Source organism: Calypte anna, chromosome 3, assembly GCF_003957555.1.
Source record: "Calypte anna isolate BGI_N300 chromosome 3, bCalAnn1_v1.p, whole genome shotgun sequence".
In the NCBI taxonomy this organism is placed as follows: domain Eukaryota; kingdom Metazoa; phylum Chordata; class Aves; order Apodiformes; family Trochilidae; genus Calypte; species Calypte anna.
The window spans coordinates 113870018-113888511 of NC_044246.1; the positions used below are offsets into that span (position 1 = coordinate 113870018).

Below are 18494 nucleotides of genomic sequence, written 5' to 3' on the forward strand. Positions count from 1 at the left end.
TACAGCTATTTCTTTAATGATTTGCACATTGTTGGTGTTCCAGTCACCCAAGTTGGATTCTTGAAGGGGAACTTGGTAGCACTAAAGTCTCCTCTCACATAGTTAAGCTCCATGGTGGCAGATGAAACCAGCAGATTTTTTTATTAATGTCATAAAATTTTGTTGACATTGCCAAGCTGTTTAAACTTAATTATATTGTATTGGAGTAATTTAAATTTAAAATTATGTTTAAATTCATATTTGCTGAAATAGTAAGAAAGTTAAGACACGACTGTTGGAGGTCAGTGGTGACCAAACAGAGAACAGTGCTGCTTTCCTTCCCATAGCTGCAGCCTTTTTTCCACTTGAACAGCAGAGGTAATTTTTGTGTTTTTCCAAAGATTTCAATTTGCTTTCCTTAGAAGCAAATTGAAATCTGAATAAAAACCATTAGTTGGGTGCTCCATGTCTGTTATTCCATGTATATGTAAAAATAAAGTACTCAAAAGTGAGGTCTCCTACATCTAAAATTTTGAAAGCCTATATAATTTTTAAATTATCCATACATTTTGCCAATTGCAGAGAATGCTTTCCTTGGAAATAAGACCAGCTTTAGGTGCACAACATGTTCTGTGGAGGAGACAGTTTTGTTTTTAGCACATCTTGAAGACAGGGCTGGTTGATTAGAAAGTTATTTTTAAAAGCTGCTTTGTGCATTTTTAATTGGTCTCCCATTTTATATTGCTAATTCCTAACGTGGCTTGCTTTAAAAATGTACTAAAATTGAATTCTTTTTTACATTATAAAAGTAATCAGGATATTTTCTGATATCACAAAGCAAATAAATTAAAAATCCAAATTAACATTTTTAGCTATATATTGTACTCTGCTGCTGTGCTTAGGAGCAATCTTATCTCAGAACTGTAATTCTCACCCTTCTGAGGAAGGCAAGTAAAACACAGATATAAAAAAATCCTAAAGACAATAAATTTGATCAGGACTTTGTGTTTGTTGGTGTGTACTCTGATCAGAACAGTGTTGTGGGTTTTTTTAATTTTGGAACCCACTGGTCTGATCAGAACCACTCCTGAAGCTCAGAGTGCTGTGAAGAGAGAGAACCAAAGCCATTATTTTCATCACACTGCTGCATGTGTTTTGTATGCATGGTTTAAAGCAGGATCATACATCTTGGGAGCTCATTTAATGTCACTTTCCTGATGGTCACATTTTAGAAAAAGTGCTGTCTAGCACTTTGTGTGCTGTTGACTATTCCAGAGGCATATAGAGGGAGGTGGCCTTTCTTCTGATTCAATAGCTGTAGAAGGCTGGAATCTTTTTGTTAGAGGAGTATTTAAAATAGATTTTTCTACCTCACATTGCTTGGGAAGTGCCCTAACACTGATAGTTCCTCCTTGGTACTCTCAAGTAGCTGTTTTGGCAGGCAGGAGGAAGGTGCAGGAGCCTCCCCCAAGGGATAGGTGGTGTCCTGCCCCACAGAGCACAGAGCATTGCCACAAAATATGTTGCTGGGAACCTTGATCAGATGCCAGGCCCCTTGTCTTTCATAAAATCCACACCTTGCCCAAACATGAGAAAGAAGCAGAGCAAAGAAATGCTGTGCTGGGAGGGATAGCCAGACAGAAGTAGGAGCCCTGCAGCTGTTAGTAAAAAAAAAATATAAATCTGCCTATCATAAACTCTGCCTTGAAGCTGGTACAAAGCAGTGTAGTCTGTGGGCTGGACCTGGGGAATAAATCTGAATTCCCTTTCCAACTGTGCCCTCCCTGTGCTCTGGGTTTCCTCCTTCAGCTCCCTGTGCTGCTGTAAAATGGAGCTCCTATCCACCACAGAGGGCAGAGAGGGGCTTAATTTCTGTTTGGATAGTGTTTTGAGATCCCTGGTGACATGTGTCATGCAAGTGTGAATAAAACTTGTTATTAAAGCATGTGAGCAAATATTTACTGATCCACAAATTAGCACCTGGCTAATGGCACATGCAGTGCTGGACTGGCATCTATTATTTAAGAAAATGTGATCCTTGGTGGATTTCTTTTTTTTAAATACATGGCTACTGCTAGAGCAGAATACTTAATGCTTCTGAGCCTAACTTTACTTTTTCAGGTTGATCAGTCACTATTACTGCTTTACAGCTCAGCTAGTTCTACTCTGAATAGCTAGTACAGAACACAAATTAGTATCATTTTCATTAGATAAAGCATTGAAGCATTTGAAATGCAAATCCTGCAGAAAATATCAGAAGTTCAGTAGAGTGGCATATGCATTTTTGTCATCAGGTCCAATCTGAACTAATTGCTTAGCAGACTTTGGTACTGTTGGGTTTTATTTTACATGAGCAATCTCATGGAACCTCTATAGATGCTCCACCAGGGTATTTCATGCTGATTAGGATTCAGGAGGCTAAAGAGGAGCTTTTCCTTATAAAAGGTACTTTGTTAGCAGCCTGTTAGACTGTTTCTTAAATCTTCCTGTGAAGTGTTCAAACCAGGCTGTCTCCTCAGCCAGCCCAACATTCTGACCCAGTTTGGTTTTGCCATCCTCCTCTGCCTTCAAGCAAGAAACAAACACAGACTGGTTTGGGTTGGAAAGGACCTTTTTAGTTTTATTACCCTATGAACTGTTGAAGACAAGCTTTGGTGACCCTGTGCAAAATCAGGTGAGGTGTGCTGCCCTTCTCTGTCCCTTCTGGACCTTTGTAGAGTCATAGAACTCCTAGAATGGTTTGTGTTGGAAGGGACCTTAGAGACCATCAAGCTCCAACCTCCCTGCCATGAACAGGGACATTTCCCACTAGCCCAAGCCTCATCCAACCTGCACTTCAAACAGTGCCAGAGATGGGGCAGCCACAGCTTCTCTGGGCAGCCTATTCCAGTGTCTCACCACCCTCACAGAAAAGAATGTTCTTCCTAAGATCTCTCAATCTCTCCTCTTTCAGCTTAAAACTGTATCCCCTCATCAAATCACCTCATGCCCTTATAAAAGGTCTCTCTCCAGCTTTCCTGTAGGAAATGAACATGTTATACCATAGGCTAAATATTGTCCTTTGCATTGAGCAGGAGGGACTGCAGCTGTGCAGATGCCCAGTTATGAATACAAGTCTGACTTTCTTAAGCATAAATATTATATACTAACCCCTGGGCCATGCTGCTTCATCAATGCAATGGGATGAGGTTCAACAAGGCCAAGTGCCGGGTCCTGCACTTTGGCCACAACAACCCCATGGGGAGCTCCAGGCTGGGCACAGAGTGGCAGAAAGGGAGCTGGGAGTCTGGATTGCCAGGAAGCTGAAGAGGAGCCAGCAGTGTGCCCAGGTGGCCAAGAAGGCCAATGGCATCCTGGGCTGTGTCAGGAACAGCGTGGCCAGCAGGTCCAGGGAAGGGATTCTGCCCCTGTGCTCAGCCCTGGGGAGGCCACAGCTTGAGTCCTGTGTCCAGTTCTGGGCCCCCCAGTTCAGGAAGGATATCGAGGTCCTGGAGCAGGTCCAAAGGAGGGCAACCAGGCTGGTGAAGGGACTCGAGCACAGACTCTATGAGGAGAGGCTGGGGGTGTTCAGCCTAAAGAAGAGGAGGCTCAGGGGAGACCTCATCCCTCTCTCCAACTCCCTGAAAGGAGGTTGGAGCCAGTGGGGGGTTGGGCTCTTTTCCCAGGCAACTTTCAACAGGACAAGAGGGCAGGGTCTCAAGTTGTGCCAGGGGAGATTTAGGTTGGAGATGAGAAAGAATTTCTTTCTGGAGAGGGTGATCAGGCATTGGAATGGGCTGCCCAGGGAAGTAGTGGATTCTCCGTGTCTGGAGATCTTTCCAAAGAGCCTGGATGTGGCACTGAGTGCCATGGGCTGGGAACCACGGGGGGAGTGGATCAAGGGTTGGACTTGATGATCTCTGAGGTCCCTTCCAACCCAGCCAATTCTATGATTCTATGATCGTACCTTCCTGGGTTTGGCTCTAGGGTCGCTGTCCTGCATCTGCCCATGTACAGCTGGTTATTCTGAGGAGGTCCACAATAGGATGATGCCTACCAATAGTGCTGGTAGTTTTACTCCAGACTTTAAAATATCCTCTAACAACTTTCTGCAAAAATTGTAAAAGCCTGGGTGACAGGTTGGATGCCAGCAGGGGCACATCTGAGGAACCAGCAGTTCTCATTGTCTCTGTGTGCCACTCAGCACAGAATGGAGCCACTGGGATCTGGTGTCACTCATTTTGTTAGGAATCAGAGTATATTTACAGTGTAGCCACAGAGTCAAGGCTAATAGAAACTTACTTCAATCACCAAACACAATTCCCCACTTTTCTCCATTACCTGGAGATATATTCTCCTCTTCCCAGAAGAGAAGCTCCTGAAAGCATCCAACACTAAATGCTTCTTCTGGTAGGTTAAAGGCTTTTACAGGCAATTTGCTTCAGTGCTATGGTGGACAACTATCCACATTGTTTGGCATTTTGTTGTTTATGACTTCCCAAAAAAGACCTTGAAGGCTTTGTTTGTTTCCTTAAGCCCAGTGTGCTTTCAGTGTGTACTGGAATTGCAGTTATCATGCTAGACCTCTTCAGTGGTCTTGGCAATAGCTGGCCTTAATCCTTTCTTCAGTATCTTAAATTATGGAGGAGTTCACTGACCTAGTAGATGTAACAATAAATTAAGTTCCTTTAAACAAATTGATCAAAGAAACTTGACTAATTTCCATAAATCTTTAGAAATTGGTTTGAATTAGCCTTTGATTTAGCATTGGTTTAATATAAAAAAGAAAGAAAGAAAAAAAAAAAAGTCCTATACTTCTTATGCATTTGGCAGCTGTGCTGCTTCCTGCCTCAGTTCATGTTGCTACGGTAGATTTATTTCCCAGAAGTTAGCCATCTCTCTTACAGCCTCTGACATTACAGTTCACTTCTTCCCTTGACATGCTGTCCAGCTAACTTGCAATGGCTGTGAAGCTCAGAATGGATGGGTTTTACTTTGGTGTAAAACATCTTAAATACTTCCGTGGAGGGGATTTCAAAGAGCTCTGCAGTGTCAGCTCATGTATCCCTGCCAGGACACTCAGAAGGGAAGTGGGGTATCTTGAAGGCAAGGAAGCTGAGGTGCAGGTCCATGTGCTTTTTTGTAAGAGACTGGGGACAGAAATGAGAGTAGAACCAGTCTTTGTTCATAGTCTGCTACTTGTATTTTAATTACAAGATTGTGCCTTACTTTTGTTTTGCAAATTCTTAGGGTGCACAAACTAGAGAAGATCACAGCCATCTCTGCCATTTCATGCTGACATGTCAGGTCAGCCAACAGCTTTCACCAGTGGTGGAAATACCACAGGAGTTGCTGTAATGCCTCTATCACAGCTGTGTCTTTGATGAAATGGCTGAATAGTAATAAAACCAACAAAAAAAGCTGAAGCTTGGGGTCCTTGGGGTGGGACAAAATGGGCAGTGTTGTTCAGCTCCTCATCAGGCAGAAAATTTTGCTTCTCACTTTGAAGCACCAGGGATATTGAAAATAAAAAGTAACAAAGAAAAGAACCTCAGATGTGGAGAATATAAATGGGAATAAAAGCTGGTGGCCCATCAGGAAGTTCTGACAAAGCCCCCACCCCTTTGCTCTTTGCAGGTTGCTGCCTGCCCCTCTGAAGGATGCAGTGGAGGTGTCCATGTGGAGGAAGTGCTACACCATGCCTGAAGTGAATGCTGCTCTCAGTAAGATCCAGCTGGTGGGATATTCTCAGAAAATTGTGAGTACCTGTAAAGCTGTCCTCAGGTCAGCAGTAACAATTTGTTGTTTCCCAGCTTTTCCCTGGAAGTGCCTTTCCCTTTTCTATTTTCCCCTCTAAATCCCAGGTAAGTTCTCTGTACCCTAGCCTAGGAAAGCAAGACAACTTTATATTGAGTGTCCCTCAGGCTGCCTCCCAGGAAGGGTTCTTGTTTGGTGAAATCAGGGTGTAGCCCTATTTGTTTCTTCTCTTCCTCAGGGAGGACAATTTTAAGGCAATGTGCCTTCAAATTTGGAGTTGATGGCCCACTGAGAGCTGGGAGGATACACAAGCTGAATGTATCCTCTCTGTCTGTAAGCCACATCCCCTTTGGAGTTACTGTATCTCACTTCTGGGAATCTTTTGAGTGCTTTAGCCTCCACTTTCTTTTATACTGCAAATTAGGGATTGTAAACAAAACCTAATGGTTCAACCTGAACCTCAAAAACTCTTTTCCCAGGGTTCCCAGATAACATTTGGTGTCTGTAATACCACTGACTATAGTCCAGGGTAGATTCTAGAATGAACTGAACCAACAATTCAGTTCTCTGCAGATACACAGTTCCTCTATGGCTTGTATGATATTTTTCACTCAGGGCCATAGGAAATGAAGAAGTGGATTAAAGTAAGCTGTGTACCCATAGCTCTTAATTTGCTGCCTTTTCTTAAGGAATAGCCCACTAAAGCTTAGAAGCTGCCTTTTATGTGTAGGACAGTTTGAAGCAGTAACCAGTGCTGCTCTGTACTAAATTTGGTGGATTTGGGTTTGTGTGGTGCTGCATTGCAGCTGATGTAAAAAGACTCCAAAGCACCAAGGTGGCTGCTGACATAAGTAGCAACCAGACAGGCTGAGGGTGTTAGGGCTGCTCAGTGTCCATAGGTGGTCACTTTTTGACTGGATTCACAGTGTGAATTTATCTCTACCTTATTTTAGGTGAGCCATCTGAGCTAATCATTCTTTTATAATTGCCAGGAAAAGATACATATTTCATCTCTTCCCAAAGTTCACTTTTAAAATAAGTTAACCCAAAACTTATGTGGCATCAAGAAAGGTTCTTTGTCCATTTCACATGACTGCATACCAGCAGACTCTAAACCCTTGGTTTACACACCCTGCTGTGTTTTGCAAGGAATCCAAATGTGGATTGAAATGCTAGAAAAATCATTAGTATTTCATGAATCAGATGCTTGTTCTATTATTTACTAACCAGAAAGTAGATCACATCAGTGAGGTATACATAGAGGCTTATCTCCCCTTCTCAGAGGAAGTATTAACACGTTAATGTGTACAGATAAAGCAATACACTTTCTAATGACACCTGGAAAGGAGACAACTGTCAGGTTGCTTATGCTCAGAGCTGAAACTGACATTTGGATTGAGTTTGCAGGGTGTTGTTTCCAAATCACCAGTAGATAGCATTAAAATGAAATAATTTTAGAGGGTGAGAGAGTTTGAAGTTGTTTGTTTTCCACAGCAAAATGTGTAACTCAAAGAATTTAATATCAGCACAGAACTACTTGGCCTTCTTTCTTTCCTGCTAGCCAATATCAATAAAATTTGATCAAGGAGTATAAAGTCTTTAAAGGTGTAAAGCTCCTACAAGTTTCTTCAATACAGCAAAGGCAGCAGAGGGTCAAGACCCTGTTTGCTTCCTCTGTGTAGTTATGGTTCAGTGTGAACTCAGATGCCACAGAATCCACATGGAAGAGAGAATTCAGGAAGGCCCTGCCTCAGGAAAAGCTTTTCTCAGAGTATGTTCTGTTAATAAAAATGTGTAAATAAAAGCAGGAGACATAAAGCTCAGGAAACTGATTACTAAAGTCTTTGGGTAGCAGACCTACTTTTAAAATTGATATCACTGATAGTAAAATGACCTTTTTTGACTTCTTTTGGGGGCTTGCTCAAGTTAATCATAGAATGGTTTCAGTTGGAAGGGACCTTAAAGATCATCTAACTCCAACCAATCATGGAGTTTGGACTAGGTGACCTTTAGAGGTCCTTTTCAACCCCAATTATTCTATGATTCTGTGATGATCTAGTGGGACACTAAACCTGTTGCTCCAAGCCCCATCCAACCTGCCCTTGAATGCTTCCAGGGATGAGGCATCCACAACCTCTCTGGGTAACCTGGTAACCCTCCCACTGAAGACTTTCTTCCCAAAATGTCTCTTGAATTTCTTCCCTAATGTCTCTTGCTGTGTGTTTCAGGAGCTCTTTGGTGCTGTGCAGGTCACCCCCCTCAGCTCAGGCTACGCTCTTGGAAGTTCCAATTGGATTATCCAGTCACACTATGAAAAGGTTTCCTATGTTTCAGGATCTTCTCTACTTACAACACACCCTCAGGTAACAGCCCCTGGCTTTTGTTAGTCTTCTCTAGGGGGAAGTGTCTTTGCTTAAAAAAAATGGTTGGGATTATTCCAGATGAGATCAGTTATGGTGTAGAAACTGGACAAATGTACCTGTGTAAGCAGCTGGCTGGACTTAAAGGACATTCAGAAGACACAGCCATGAAATACAGACAGGTATCAATAGTTACTAGAGAAGGACATCCAAGATTCTTTGTTGTCTGTGATTTGATCTTAACTTACCAGATGTGAAAGTCTCCTTCACCTTAAATAGGAAATTTTCAACAGTTAAACAATAGAGTATTAGTGACTTTTTTTTTTCCTACAATCCATATTTCATTGAAGAGTCTTTACAGACAGTTCACAGACTGCTTCTATATCACTTCTGAAACATCCTTCCTTGAGAGAAATGATAGCTAACTGGCTGCCAACTTTTCCACCCTACTCTGCTAAGGGCAAAGTCTTTATAGTGCTGTAGATGTAATTTCCAGTAAATTAATTCTCTCTAGATCCATAAATTCTTAGTGCAAAGAATGGCTTGAAGTTTGCAGTACTCTGCTTCAGAAGTTGTCAAAATAGTTAAAAGCAGTATCAGGAGAAGGTATTTTAAAATAATATAGAAAATGTGTCAGGTTCACAATCTGTAATTTCTCCCAAGGTGAGTATCTTCTAAAGAGCTTTTGCTTCTGAGCATCCTTCATTTAAAAGCTTGATTTCAGCAGCAGAACAACTACAACTGATAAAACATCCTTAATAGTAGGGGAATTTATCAGAGTCTTTAAATCCCTATTTCTGATCAGCCTCATACTGGCCTGGGTTGTGTTCTCTTGTCACCTCCTAGGGAAGGGGCAGCAGTGACATTTGGCAAAACATGAGTGGAGTATTTCTGTGAGGAGAAACTTTGCACTATAGGATATGGTTTGATAATGGAGAGTGTTTTCTCCTCTTTGACATGAAATGGTGATTCAGTTTATCAGGTTAGACTTCATCATTTTCCAAAGGAAATTTCAGTTAAAATCCCTGTTTATAAGGAAATTATCTCCCTGTGGCTGGGAATGCTGTGTGAATGCTGGTAAGAGTGCAGCCCATGAGCAGCAGATCTGCAGCCTGCAGGGCACTTCCACTTTACCAAGTGCAAGAAAATATACTTGTCCCAAAATATCTCTTGTCCCACATGCTCTCCAAGAGCCTCATTTTTTAGCATACAGTCCAATGGACTTTGCATAATTTTATTCTAACACATAGTTTGAAGGAATAACCTCCCAGTAGCTGAAATTGCCTTGTTTGCCCTTTCCATTTTATTTATCACATTACAAATGTCACCAGATATCCTTTAGGTATCCAATGTCATCATCATCATCATATTACATTTGGTTTCAGAGGGTTTTTGAAGACAATGGGTGGTTTTTGCCCTAGTGTTAATCCCTGTGAACACCAGTACAAGCTCCTACATATGGTAATTCTGTGGTTTTTGTGAGCTGCCAACCAGCTCTTCATCTATTTGATGTTTGCCAGACAATATGTAATGGTAACAACATCCTGAGTGGCACAGACTCAACACTGTGCTCAACAAATCATCATTTTTTCATCAGGGGGTGAAAAGTTGTTTGTCTGACCTGTTTTTCCATAGAATCATGGTGAGCAGTCACAGTGAAATTCCCATGTTTTAACAGTGTATGAAAACAGTCACTGTGTTTTGTTTTAAATAAGATATCCAGTTAATCAGCATATGTTTATGTCCTGAGCTTTTTGAATAATAATAAAACCTTAGCACTTTTCCAAACTTCTGAAACTTCCTCCATAGTTACGAGAAATGAGCATCAGCTGACAGGGCTCTCATCAGTTTGGTTGTTTAGGGTGGTAAGACACCAATTATTTGGGCATACAAATGGAAAACTGCTTCTTCCTCCTTCATTTTGTCTAACAGACACAATAATAGCCTGGAAAGCATTTCCTTTTCTCAAGGTGCAAACCTAACCAAACTTTGGTCCCCACCCAGTCCAGAACTGGCATCCAAGTGCTGACATAGCAGAGATGGCAGCATGGGTGGCAATTAGAAGTCATGGGAAGAGAGTGGGATTGCTTCTCTGCTATAAATTACAGCTTAAAAGTTTCTTGTAGTGTTACATTACATCTAGATTACATCAATAATCAGCAGAGCTGTGGTGTGTCTCTACCAATCAGTCCATCTCCACTAACAACTGGGGGAAAGGGGAGCAGTGAACTCAGCTTAGGCAGGGCCCAGGATGGCTGCAGCTGGGGACAGAGCTGAGCAGGAACATCTGAAATCCTCAGCAGGTCTGCAGGAAGCACAAGTGAGAGGTTCAGCAAGATTGTGCTCACAGCTGCTGAAAATAACTGAAGAGCTTTAAAGGTTTTGTTTGAGAGTTAGGTCAGGCACCATTAATTGCTCCTTTTACTTCTGTCTTCTGGCAGATGGGTGCTGTAGAAAATTTTGCCTCACTTTCTCCTGAGGCAGGAATTGCCTCCGTTGCCACTTGGAGAACTGGAGTTGACAGCACAGGTTCATGCATGTCACTAAAAGCCTTTTAAGACATATTCTTTACATTAACCCACAAAAATCAATGCAGGCCCTCTCAGTGCAATGCCAGCTGAAATTATGCGTATCTAATGTGGCATAATCATGGTGCAGCTCATCCCAGGCAGATTCAATATTATTTTTTATTGCATTATTGGCATTTCACTTTCACGGCTACGCTGCAGAGGGTCAAAGATTGCAATAAATCTCAGGTAACAGGTCTGGTCCTACAAGGCAGAGCACAGCATAAACTTCTGTTGAAGTTGATATGAAATTCCCCAGCATGTTTTAACAGAGCAAGATCTTTCTCAGATACTTAAGAATGGCACTGAGGGACTTTAAGCAAGGAAATCAACTGTACAGGGGACTGCTGACTACTCTTCATGTGTCTCTTCTCGTAGAAGTCTTTCCTTGTAGGTTAGACCAAAGAGTATATACTGAGAATAAATAACCATAAAATACCACTCAGCTGGCTAAAGTTGACCAGCTTTGTTTGAACAATAGCTGTGGGAAGTGCATCCCAGCCCAGAGCAAGTCTAAAAGTTAACTTCTCACCCTAACTGTACTGCATCTACAGAAAGAGAAGTGGATTTTTCCTTTTCAAGATTGGATTATGCTATATATTGAGTATCAAAAATCATAGAATCATAGAATGGGTTGGAAGGGACCTTAAAGCTCCTCCAGTTCCAACCCCCTGCATGGTCAGGGATACCTCCTCCAGCCCAGGGTGCTCCAAGCCCCATCCAACCTGGGCTGAGACACTGCCAGGGATGGGGCAGCCACAGCTTCCTTGGGCAACCTGGGCAACCAGGGGCTCAGCACCCTCACCCCAAAGAATTTCTTCCTCATGTTCCTCACTCTCCCCTCTTCCAGTTTTAACCCATTCCCCTTGTCCTCTCCCTACCCCCCCATGTCCAAAGCCCTCCCCCAGCTTTCTTGGAGCCCCTTCAGATATTGGAAGGTTGCTCTGAGCTCACCTGGGGGCCTCCTCTTCTCCAGGCTGAACAACCCCAATCCCTCAGCCTGGCTTCCCAGGGAGGTGCTCAGCCCTCTGAGCATTTGAGTGGCTCTGCTCTGGACACCTTCCAGGAGCTCTGTGTCCTTCTGATGTTGGGGACTCCAGACCTGGACACACAACTCCAGGTGGGCTCGCAGCAGAGCAGAGCAGAGGGGGAGAATCCCCTCCCTCGACCCCTCTCTGTGCTTCTTTTGCTGCAGCCCAGGACATGGTTGGGTTCTGGGCTCCAAGCACACCCTGAGGGCTCATGTTGAGCTTCTGCTCCACCACCCCCACCCCCAAGTCCTTCTCCTCAGGGCTGCCCTCAATCCTTTCTCCTCCCAACCTCTATTTCTCCATGGGATTGCCTCCACCCAGCTGCAGAACCTTGCCCTTGCCCATGTTGAGCTTCCTGCAGTTTGCAGGATTCCACTTCTCCAGCCTGGCCAGGTCTCTCTGGATGGATCCCTTCCCTCCAGCCTGGTGACTTCACCACACACTTTGGTGTCCTCAGCAACACTCCCATCCCACTCTCCATGTCACTGACAAAGATGTTAAACTGCACCAGTGGCCAAGTTGCTGCACTTTTTCCTTGGACCACTTAATTGTTGCTCCCTCTGTGACATCTGAGAGCCACAGTTTAGACTGTGCAGATGTAAACTCTTGTGTCTCCCAGGAAGCAGACCTGGCCATGGAGTGATTTATGATAGCAACCCTCAGCACTTGAACTGCATAATCCAGAATTGTACCTCTGGCTTTAGGTCACCAGTGCAGCACAGACTGGAGAACCAGCAGATCAGAGGCCATAACCCTGCAGACTTCTTTTTCACTTTGACTGTGCTAAACCTCTAGCACAGTGTTCAAAGGATGTTGGAGGGGGGCATTGCTGCTAATCTGATTCACTAGGGGAGATTGGTAAAGCAAGTCTTGTTTTCTCTATTATTTTAGCTCTGGTCTTGCACACTTTTAAGTGTAGTTTTCTGGACTGCAGACTTTCTGGTACCTTATAGTAAAGAAAGACTATGCAACTTCAGGTTCTGACACCTATCACCTACTCTAATTCTTGTCTATATGACCAAAAATTGAAGTTTCTTTGAGTGATTCATGTCTGGGTTTAAGTGTAGAATCTGTGAAAGAGTTTTGTATTTTTGAAATTATAATGTATCTGAGTGAGGAGAATTAATTGGGTCATCCATTTCAGGTTTGGAGGCAAGGATCTAGCTATGTTTCCTTGTAGAGAAGAAAAGCTGCAGTGAGAAGAGGTTGCTTTATATTTCACTAATCTCTTTACTAATTTAGTAGCACCTGTGTTCAGAAAATCCAGTTAAATAGTTGTAGGCAATTTATCCTTAGGAAAGCTCTGCTTTTTTAAAGAGGTGTTAGGGATTTTTTGTGCAGTTGAATCTCTGATTTTTCACCTGTTTTAAGGAACTACTTGTCTGTTTGGCCTGGTATGATAGCTTCATTTAAAACATTTATATATACAATTGATATACAAAATATGTATATTTCTTAGGTAAATAAATATGTTGAGGAATCTAAACTGATTTCTACCAGCAGTAGCCATTTACCATTTAATGTGTAAAGACTTTCTGAAAAGGCCTGTGCAAACAATCTGAAATGAGTATTTGAAGTCCTGGTTGTAATCCTGTGGGCAGAAAAGCAGACTTGAGAGTTGAAAGAATTCAGATTCATACACCAAATGGAGAGCTTCAATCCCAACTCCTTTGCCACTCTCCTTACCTCTTCCAAAGAGAATCCAGTGAATGGCTGAGCCCTTGAAATCAAAGCTGACACCTTGAAGGAAGGAAGTTGGAAACCAGTGCAGCCAGCAAGAGGAATGCAAGTGTTAAACCTTCCTGACTGCACGGCCACATCCTCAGCAAATTACTCTCTGGTTTCCAGCTCCTAAGGCCATGCAATGATTAGTCTTTGGAGACTATTTGGAGATGGATCTGATTACAGTTCCATTGTTTGTTTTGGGCTGTAGTATGCAGGTAAACAGTTGTATGTGTTTTTATTAACTCCAGTGATGTTTCCACAGATGGAAGTATTTCAAGTTCAACGTGTTCTATGTATTCTCCTTCTTGGTCACTTTATCCCTTATGTTTTGCAGTCCTCTTAATACAAAGCAGAGAAACCTGTGTTGTAACTCTCACATTACTGATTTTATTTCACTGTGCTCTTTATTTCACAGCCCATGGACCAAGCTTCTCTTAAAAACAGTGATGTTCTCATCCTGACAGGCCTTACACAAATCCCCACTGCCAACCCGGATGGGATGGTAGGAGAGTTCTGCAGCAATTTGGGTATGTCATTGAAAGACAACTTTTATACCATCTTTTTCATTACTTTGGGTGGGAAATAATTCAGAGATTCCTGGAATTGAATAAGTTGTCCAGCTATAGCTTCTGGCATAAAACTAGCTGTTTAGATTTTATGATGCTCCTGATGTCATTAATACAGTAAGTGCTCAGAGAGACACAAGTTGTACCTAAAATGTTTTGGAATGGAACAGGTATAATGAGATTTAATCATCTCCTGCTCTTGGTTTGCTAAGTATGTCACTTAGCTGCCAACAGACTACGTGTTGCCTAGGTTTTGGATATTGTTCCCAGCTGAAATATCACTATTTCCTTCCTGTGTATCAGCCAGCATAAAATCTTCACATGCTTTTTTATGACTTTCCGTTTTGAAAACAAGCACATCTGCTTCCCTTCTTACACCTGATTTTTAAATATATCAAAAGCAAACAGCCCAATCTCTGCTTAAAAAAAAAAAATCAAGATATATTTATAGACCCCAGAAATATAAAACCTAATCAGACACTTTCACAGCTGGAAAAGCTGATAATTGCAAAGCTGTGATATCAGTGTGAATGGCAGCATTTTCCAGCCTATTTGGAATGTCACATCCAGTGCTGTTCTCTCCTTTTCTCCCCTTCCCCCACCTCAGTTCCTCTGTGCTCTCACCCTTCTGTCATCAAACCACTTGCTCATGTCTGTCCTGCTGTAGATTTCCTGTTCTTTCAGCAGAAATCTTCCCTTTATTTTAAACTAGCTGCTTTTCACAAACAAGACTAGAAATCTTGTGATAGGATTGTTACAAAGGTTATCAAAAGCCATTAGAAGTCTAATCAGGGAAACCTTACTGTCAGCAAGTGTTCTGATCCCCATTACACACCTGGGAAGAATTTCAGGTCTGATATTTAGGTTGCTTTCCCAAGGCTGCTGATGAAGGCTTGAGAACAAGAACTGAAGTGCAAACAATTCTTAGTGTTACTTTTTACATGTGAATATAGCCTTGCAGAAATTAAAAAATCAACACCATACTTTGGGGTTTTTTCTCAATTTAAGATCCTCCTGTATGTCCACAGATGTTGGGTAATCTTTGTGCTGTCCTACAGTCCCAGGATGAAAATGCCATGCTAGTGGAAGGCAAATAATACAAAAGTGTGGTACATTGCTCCATCACCCACTATCTCTAAATCAAAATCAGATAGCCCTGCTTAGGACATATTCCAGTTCAAACAGGAGTCACAGTTCCCCCTGTGGGATGTACAAGGTAAAATTATGTGTGGTTTGGTTGTTGTTTAGATGAGAGGATGAGTTACACTATCAGGATGAATTCTTGTAGTGGAGATACCTATTAACAGAGTGTGTTTTGGCATTTTATAAGAATGATAATCCTGGGTTACACCAAGGATACTCTCTGCCTACATCCTGGTTCCAGCAGGGGCTACAAGCAGATGCCTAGAGAGGAGCAGAACAGGATGAGCCTATCAAATATTTTACCTCCTAATCTCATAGCCTTCAACTATTTTTATTTCAGGAATTTCCTGATTCAGACATGACTGTTGTGTAGTTAGTAATGTTGAGTGAATTTCTCTTCCAGGAACTTGTTCAAACTCCCCTTGAAGCTGTGTTAGTTCTTACCACATGTGATTTCCTTTCCTGTGATGCTTGTGTTTGTAAGTCAGTGTGCTTCTGTCTATGTTTTCATTGGTTTTAAGCATTTTTAACTTTATTGAGCAGTCACAGACAAGCTTTGGTGATCTTGCTGTGGTAGACCCAGGTGTGCTGTTCTTCTCTGTCCCTTCTGGACCTTTGCAGGGGTTCCTGTCCCCCTGACAGATACCTTAAACCACCAAGGAGCACATCAGAGCTGAAATGGGAGACTTTGGAGAGGCCAAGGAGTGGGATGTGTTACTCTGCTGCCAACTCTGCTGTGCTCTAGGAAGCACCTTGGTGGTTGGTGGTGTTTGAACTGCAACAACTAGCTGTGTGCTAGGTAAACAAGAGTGAAACTTGTTAGTTAAAATTGTTAGAAATTAAACAAAGTCTTAGGGTTGTAGCCTGGGCCAAAGCCCAATCCAAAAGGTGAATGCATATAAATAAATGTGCTAACCTGTGGAGGTACAGGTGGGTGTTTATCTGCACAAGTTGTTCTGGTTTACAGAAACATTCTCAACTATTTTGAGGGCTTTGCAGGTCTTCAAACCAGCTCCTATCTTCAGTGAGACAAACTCAGAAATTAAAAGCTTATTATTAAAGACCCAAAGAATATAGATGCTTGAAATGAGAAAAAAAAGTAATCTGTAATTTGAGTAGTAATTTGATAAAAATTCTTTAGCAACCCAGAGAACTTAAATCATTCTATGAATAAAATATTGGTAGAGCTGTCTTCTATGTGGCAACAGCAGAGTTTACACATCTACCCACAACACCAGGAGAAGAAAATAGAGCATCAGTTTGCTTTCAAATGTGTAAAAAAGTCCAAAAAGCAATGGGAAAAGAATGGAGTAGGCAAGTTGAGTTCAGTAGTTTTCATGGGTTTTTTCAAAATGTTCTGAGGACTTCACAAGAAGCTCAGAATGCACTAGGTAAAAACCACTAAAACAGACATGGGAAATTTACCAAAACTGAGGTAACAGCATGTTTGTGAGTAAGTGTTGTGAAGCACAGGAATGGAAGTGTGAAAATTTCACCTTGATCTCTGTTTTCAGCCCAGCATGGAGAGTTGTAGGTGCTGATTCCTGTTATTACCAAGTCACATGCATGATTTCCTCTCCACATGCTGTGAGCAGAGCTGAAACCATGCTTTGTCACATCTCCAAGTCCCTCTCACTTGAGCCCAAACCTCTTTTTTCTGTGCTCAACTGCAGCACCAGCACTCTGCAGCTCCAGAAAGCAATTGGGCTTTTACATTGCCTTGGGCATCATCAGCAAAATTGCCAGACTGTCTGTAGAGACAGTTTGTGATATTTTGTGTGTGTGTGTGTGTGTGTGTTTATATAAAGCAGAAAAGAGCACAGTTTGCTTTTTAGGTGCCAACTTGACCTTGTGGTGGCAGCTGTTCCAAAAGCAAGTATCTCATTGTGAGTTGTAAATTGAAGAACTTGTTACGGAGCTACTGAAGGAGACTAAATTTAAAATGCCAAGATTATTCTACAACTTTTTTCAAGAGAGTGCATCCATCAGTCACAGAGATAAATTGGGCTTTAAACAGCTTTCAAATCCACGTGTTCTCTTACTGACAATCATGGAAAGTTGCTGTAGTAGTGCAGAGAGCCAGACTGGACCTGCTGCTTGCATGGAAAACAATGTAGTTGTAAAGGTTTTCATCCCTGTTTTGGAGAAGCTAAGAGGTAATTCTTATCCCTTTATGGAAGCACTTAAAAGCACTGTTGTGGTTTAGCTCCAGGGAGCAGCTAAGCCCCACACAGCCACTCACTCCTTCCCTTCACAGTGGGATGGGGAAGAGAACCTGAAGAGTCAAAGTGATTTCCAATACCTGAGGGAAGGCTGGAGGCTGGGGAGGGACTTTTCCTGAGTGTCCAGTGACAGGAGAAGGGGAAATGGATTGAAAGTGCAGGAGAAGAGGTTCAGGCTGGATCTTAGGAAGAAGTTCTTCAGCAGGAGGGTGCTGAGACTCTGGAACAGATTGCCCAGAGAAGCTGTGGCTGCCCCCTCCCTGGAGGTGTTCAGGGCCAGGTTGGATGAGACTTGGAGCAGCCTGGGCTGGATGAGAGGTGTCCCTGGGCATGGCAGGGGGGTTGGAGGGGATGAGCTCTGAGCTCCCTCCCAACCTCAGCCATTCTATGATGAGAAAACTCATGGACTGGGATAAAAACAGTTTAATAGGTAAAGCAAAAGCCACATGCACAAGCAAAGCAGAACCAGAAACTCATTCACTACTTCCCAGTGGCAGGGAGGTGTTCAGCCATCTCCAGGAAAGCCAGGCTCCATCACACATAGCAGTTACTTGGGAAGACAAACACCATCATCCCAAACATCCCTTCCTTCCTTTTTCCCCCATGTTTAGATGCTTGAGCATGATGTCATATGGTGGGGACTGTCACTTGGGATCAGCTTTCCTGGCTGTGTCCCCTCCCAGCTTCTTGTGCACCCCAGGCCTACTCACTAGTGGGGTGAGAAGCAGAAAAAGGCCTTGACTCTGTGTAAGCAATGCTCAGCTGTAACAATGCTCCTGGTCTAACCCTTTTCAGCAGAAATCCAAAACATAGCCCCATACTGGCTCTTATGAAGAAAATTAACTCCACCCAAGCCCAAACCAGCACAAGTACCATCAGGGAGTACTGCCCAGCAGTGCTGACCACAGCACACAGAAATAACACTGCACTGTGAGACTGAGAAGTGTATTCCAAACCAAAAAACTGTCACAGAGAGCCTTGTCAGGGCTGGGATTCCCTTCCCAGTCCAGGGGAGTAGGAGCATTCACTAGCCCAGTTTCAGAGGTGAATCCCACCAGGAACATGGGATTCAAGGAGCCAGCACTCCTGGTTTGCTGGCCAAGGAGCAGGGCAGTTGGCTGGAAGAATTCTCCACTCCCTGAACTGGGACACTGGATTGGTGACC

The 18494-nt window shown here is 42.8% G+C and overlaps 1 protein-coding gene across 1 annotated transcript in view; it reads left to right on the forward strand.

Annotated features, from left to right (window-relative positions):
• The window catches only part of INTS9 (integrator complex subunit 9), an 82251-nt gene that overhangs the window by 21047 nt on the left and 42710 nt on the right, over window positions 1-18494 (forward strand). The window contains exons 7-9 of the mRNA XM_030448236.1: window positions 5596-5716; window positions 7944-8078; window positions 13814-13925. Coding sequence (XP_030304096.1) covers window positions 5596-5716; window positions 7944-8078; window positions 13814-13925 — 368 coding nt within the window. The remainder of the gene's footprint in view (window positions 1-5595; window positions 5717-7943; window positions 8079-13813; window positions 13926-18494) is intronic.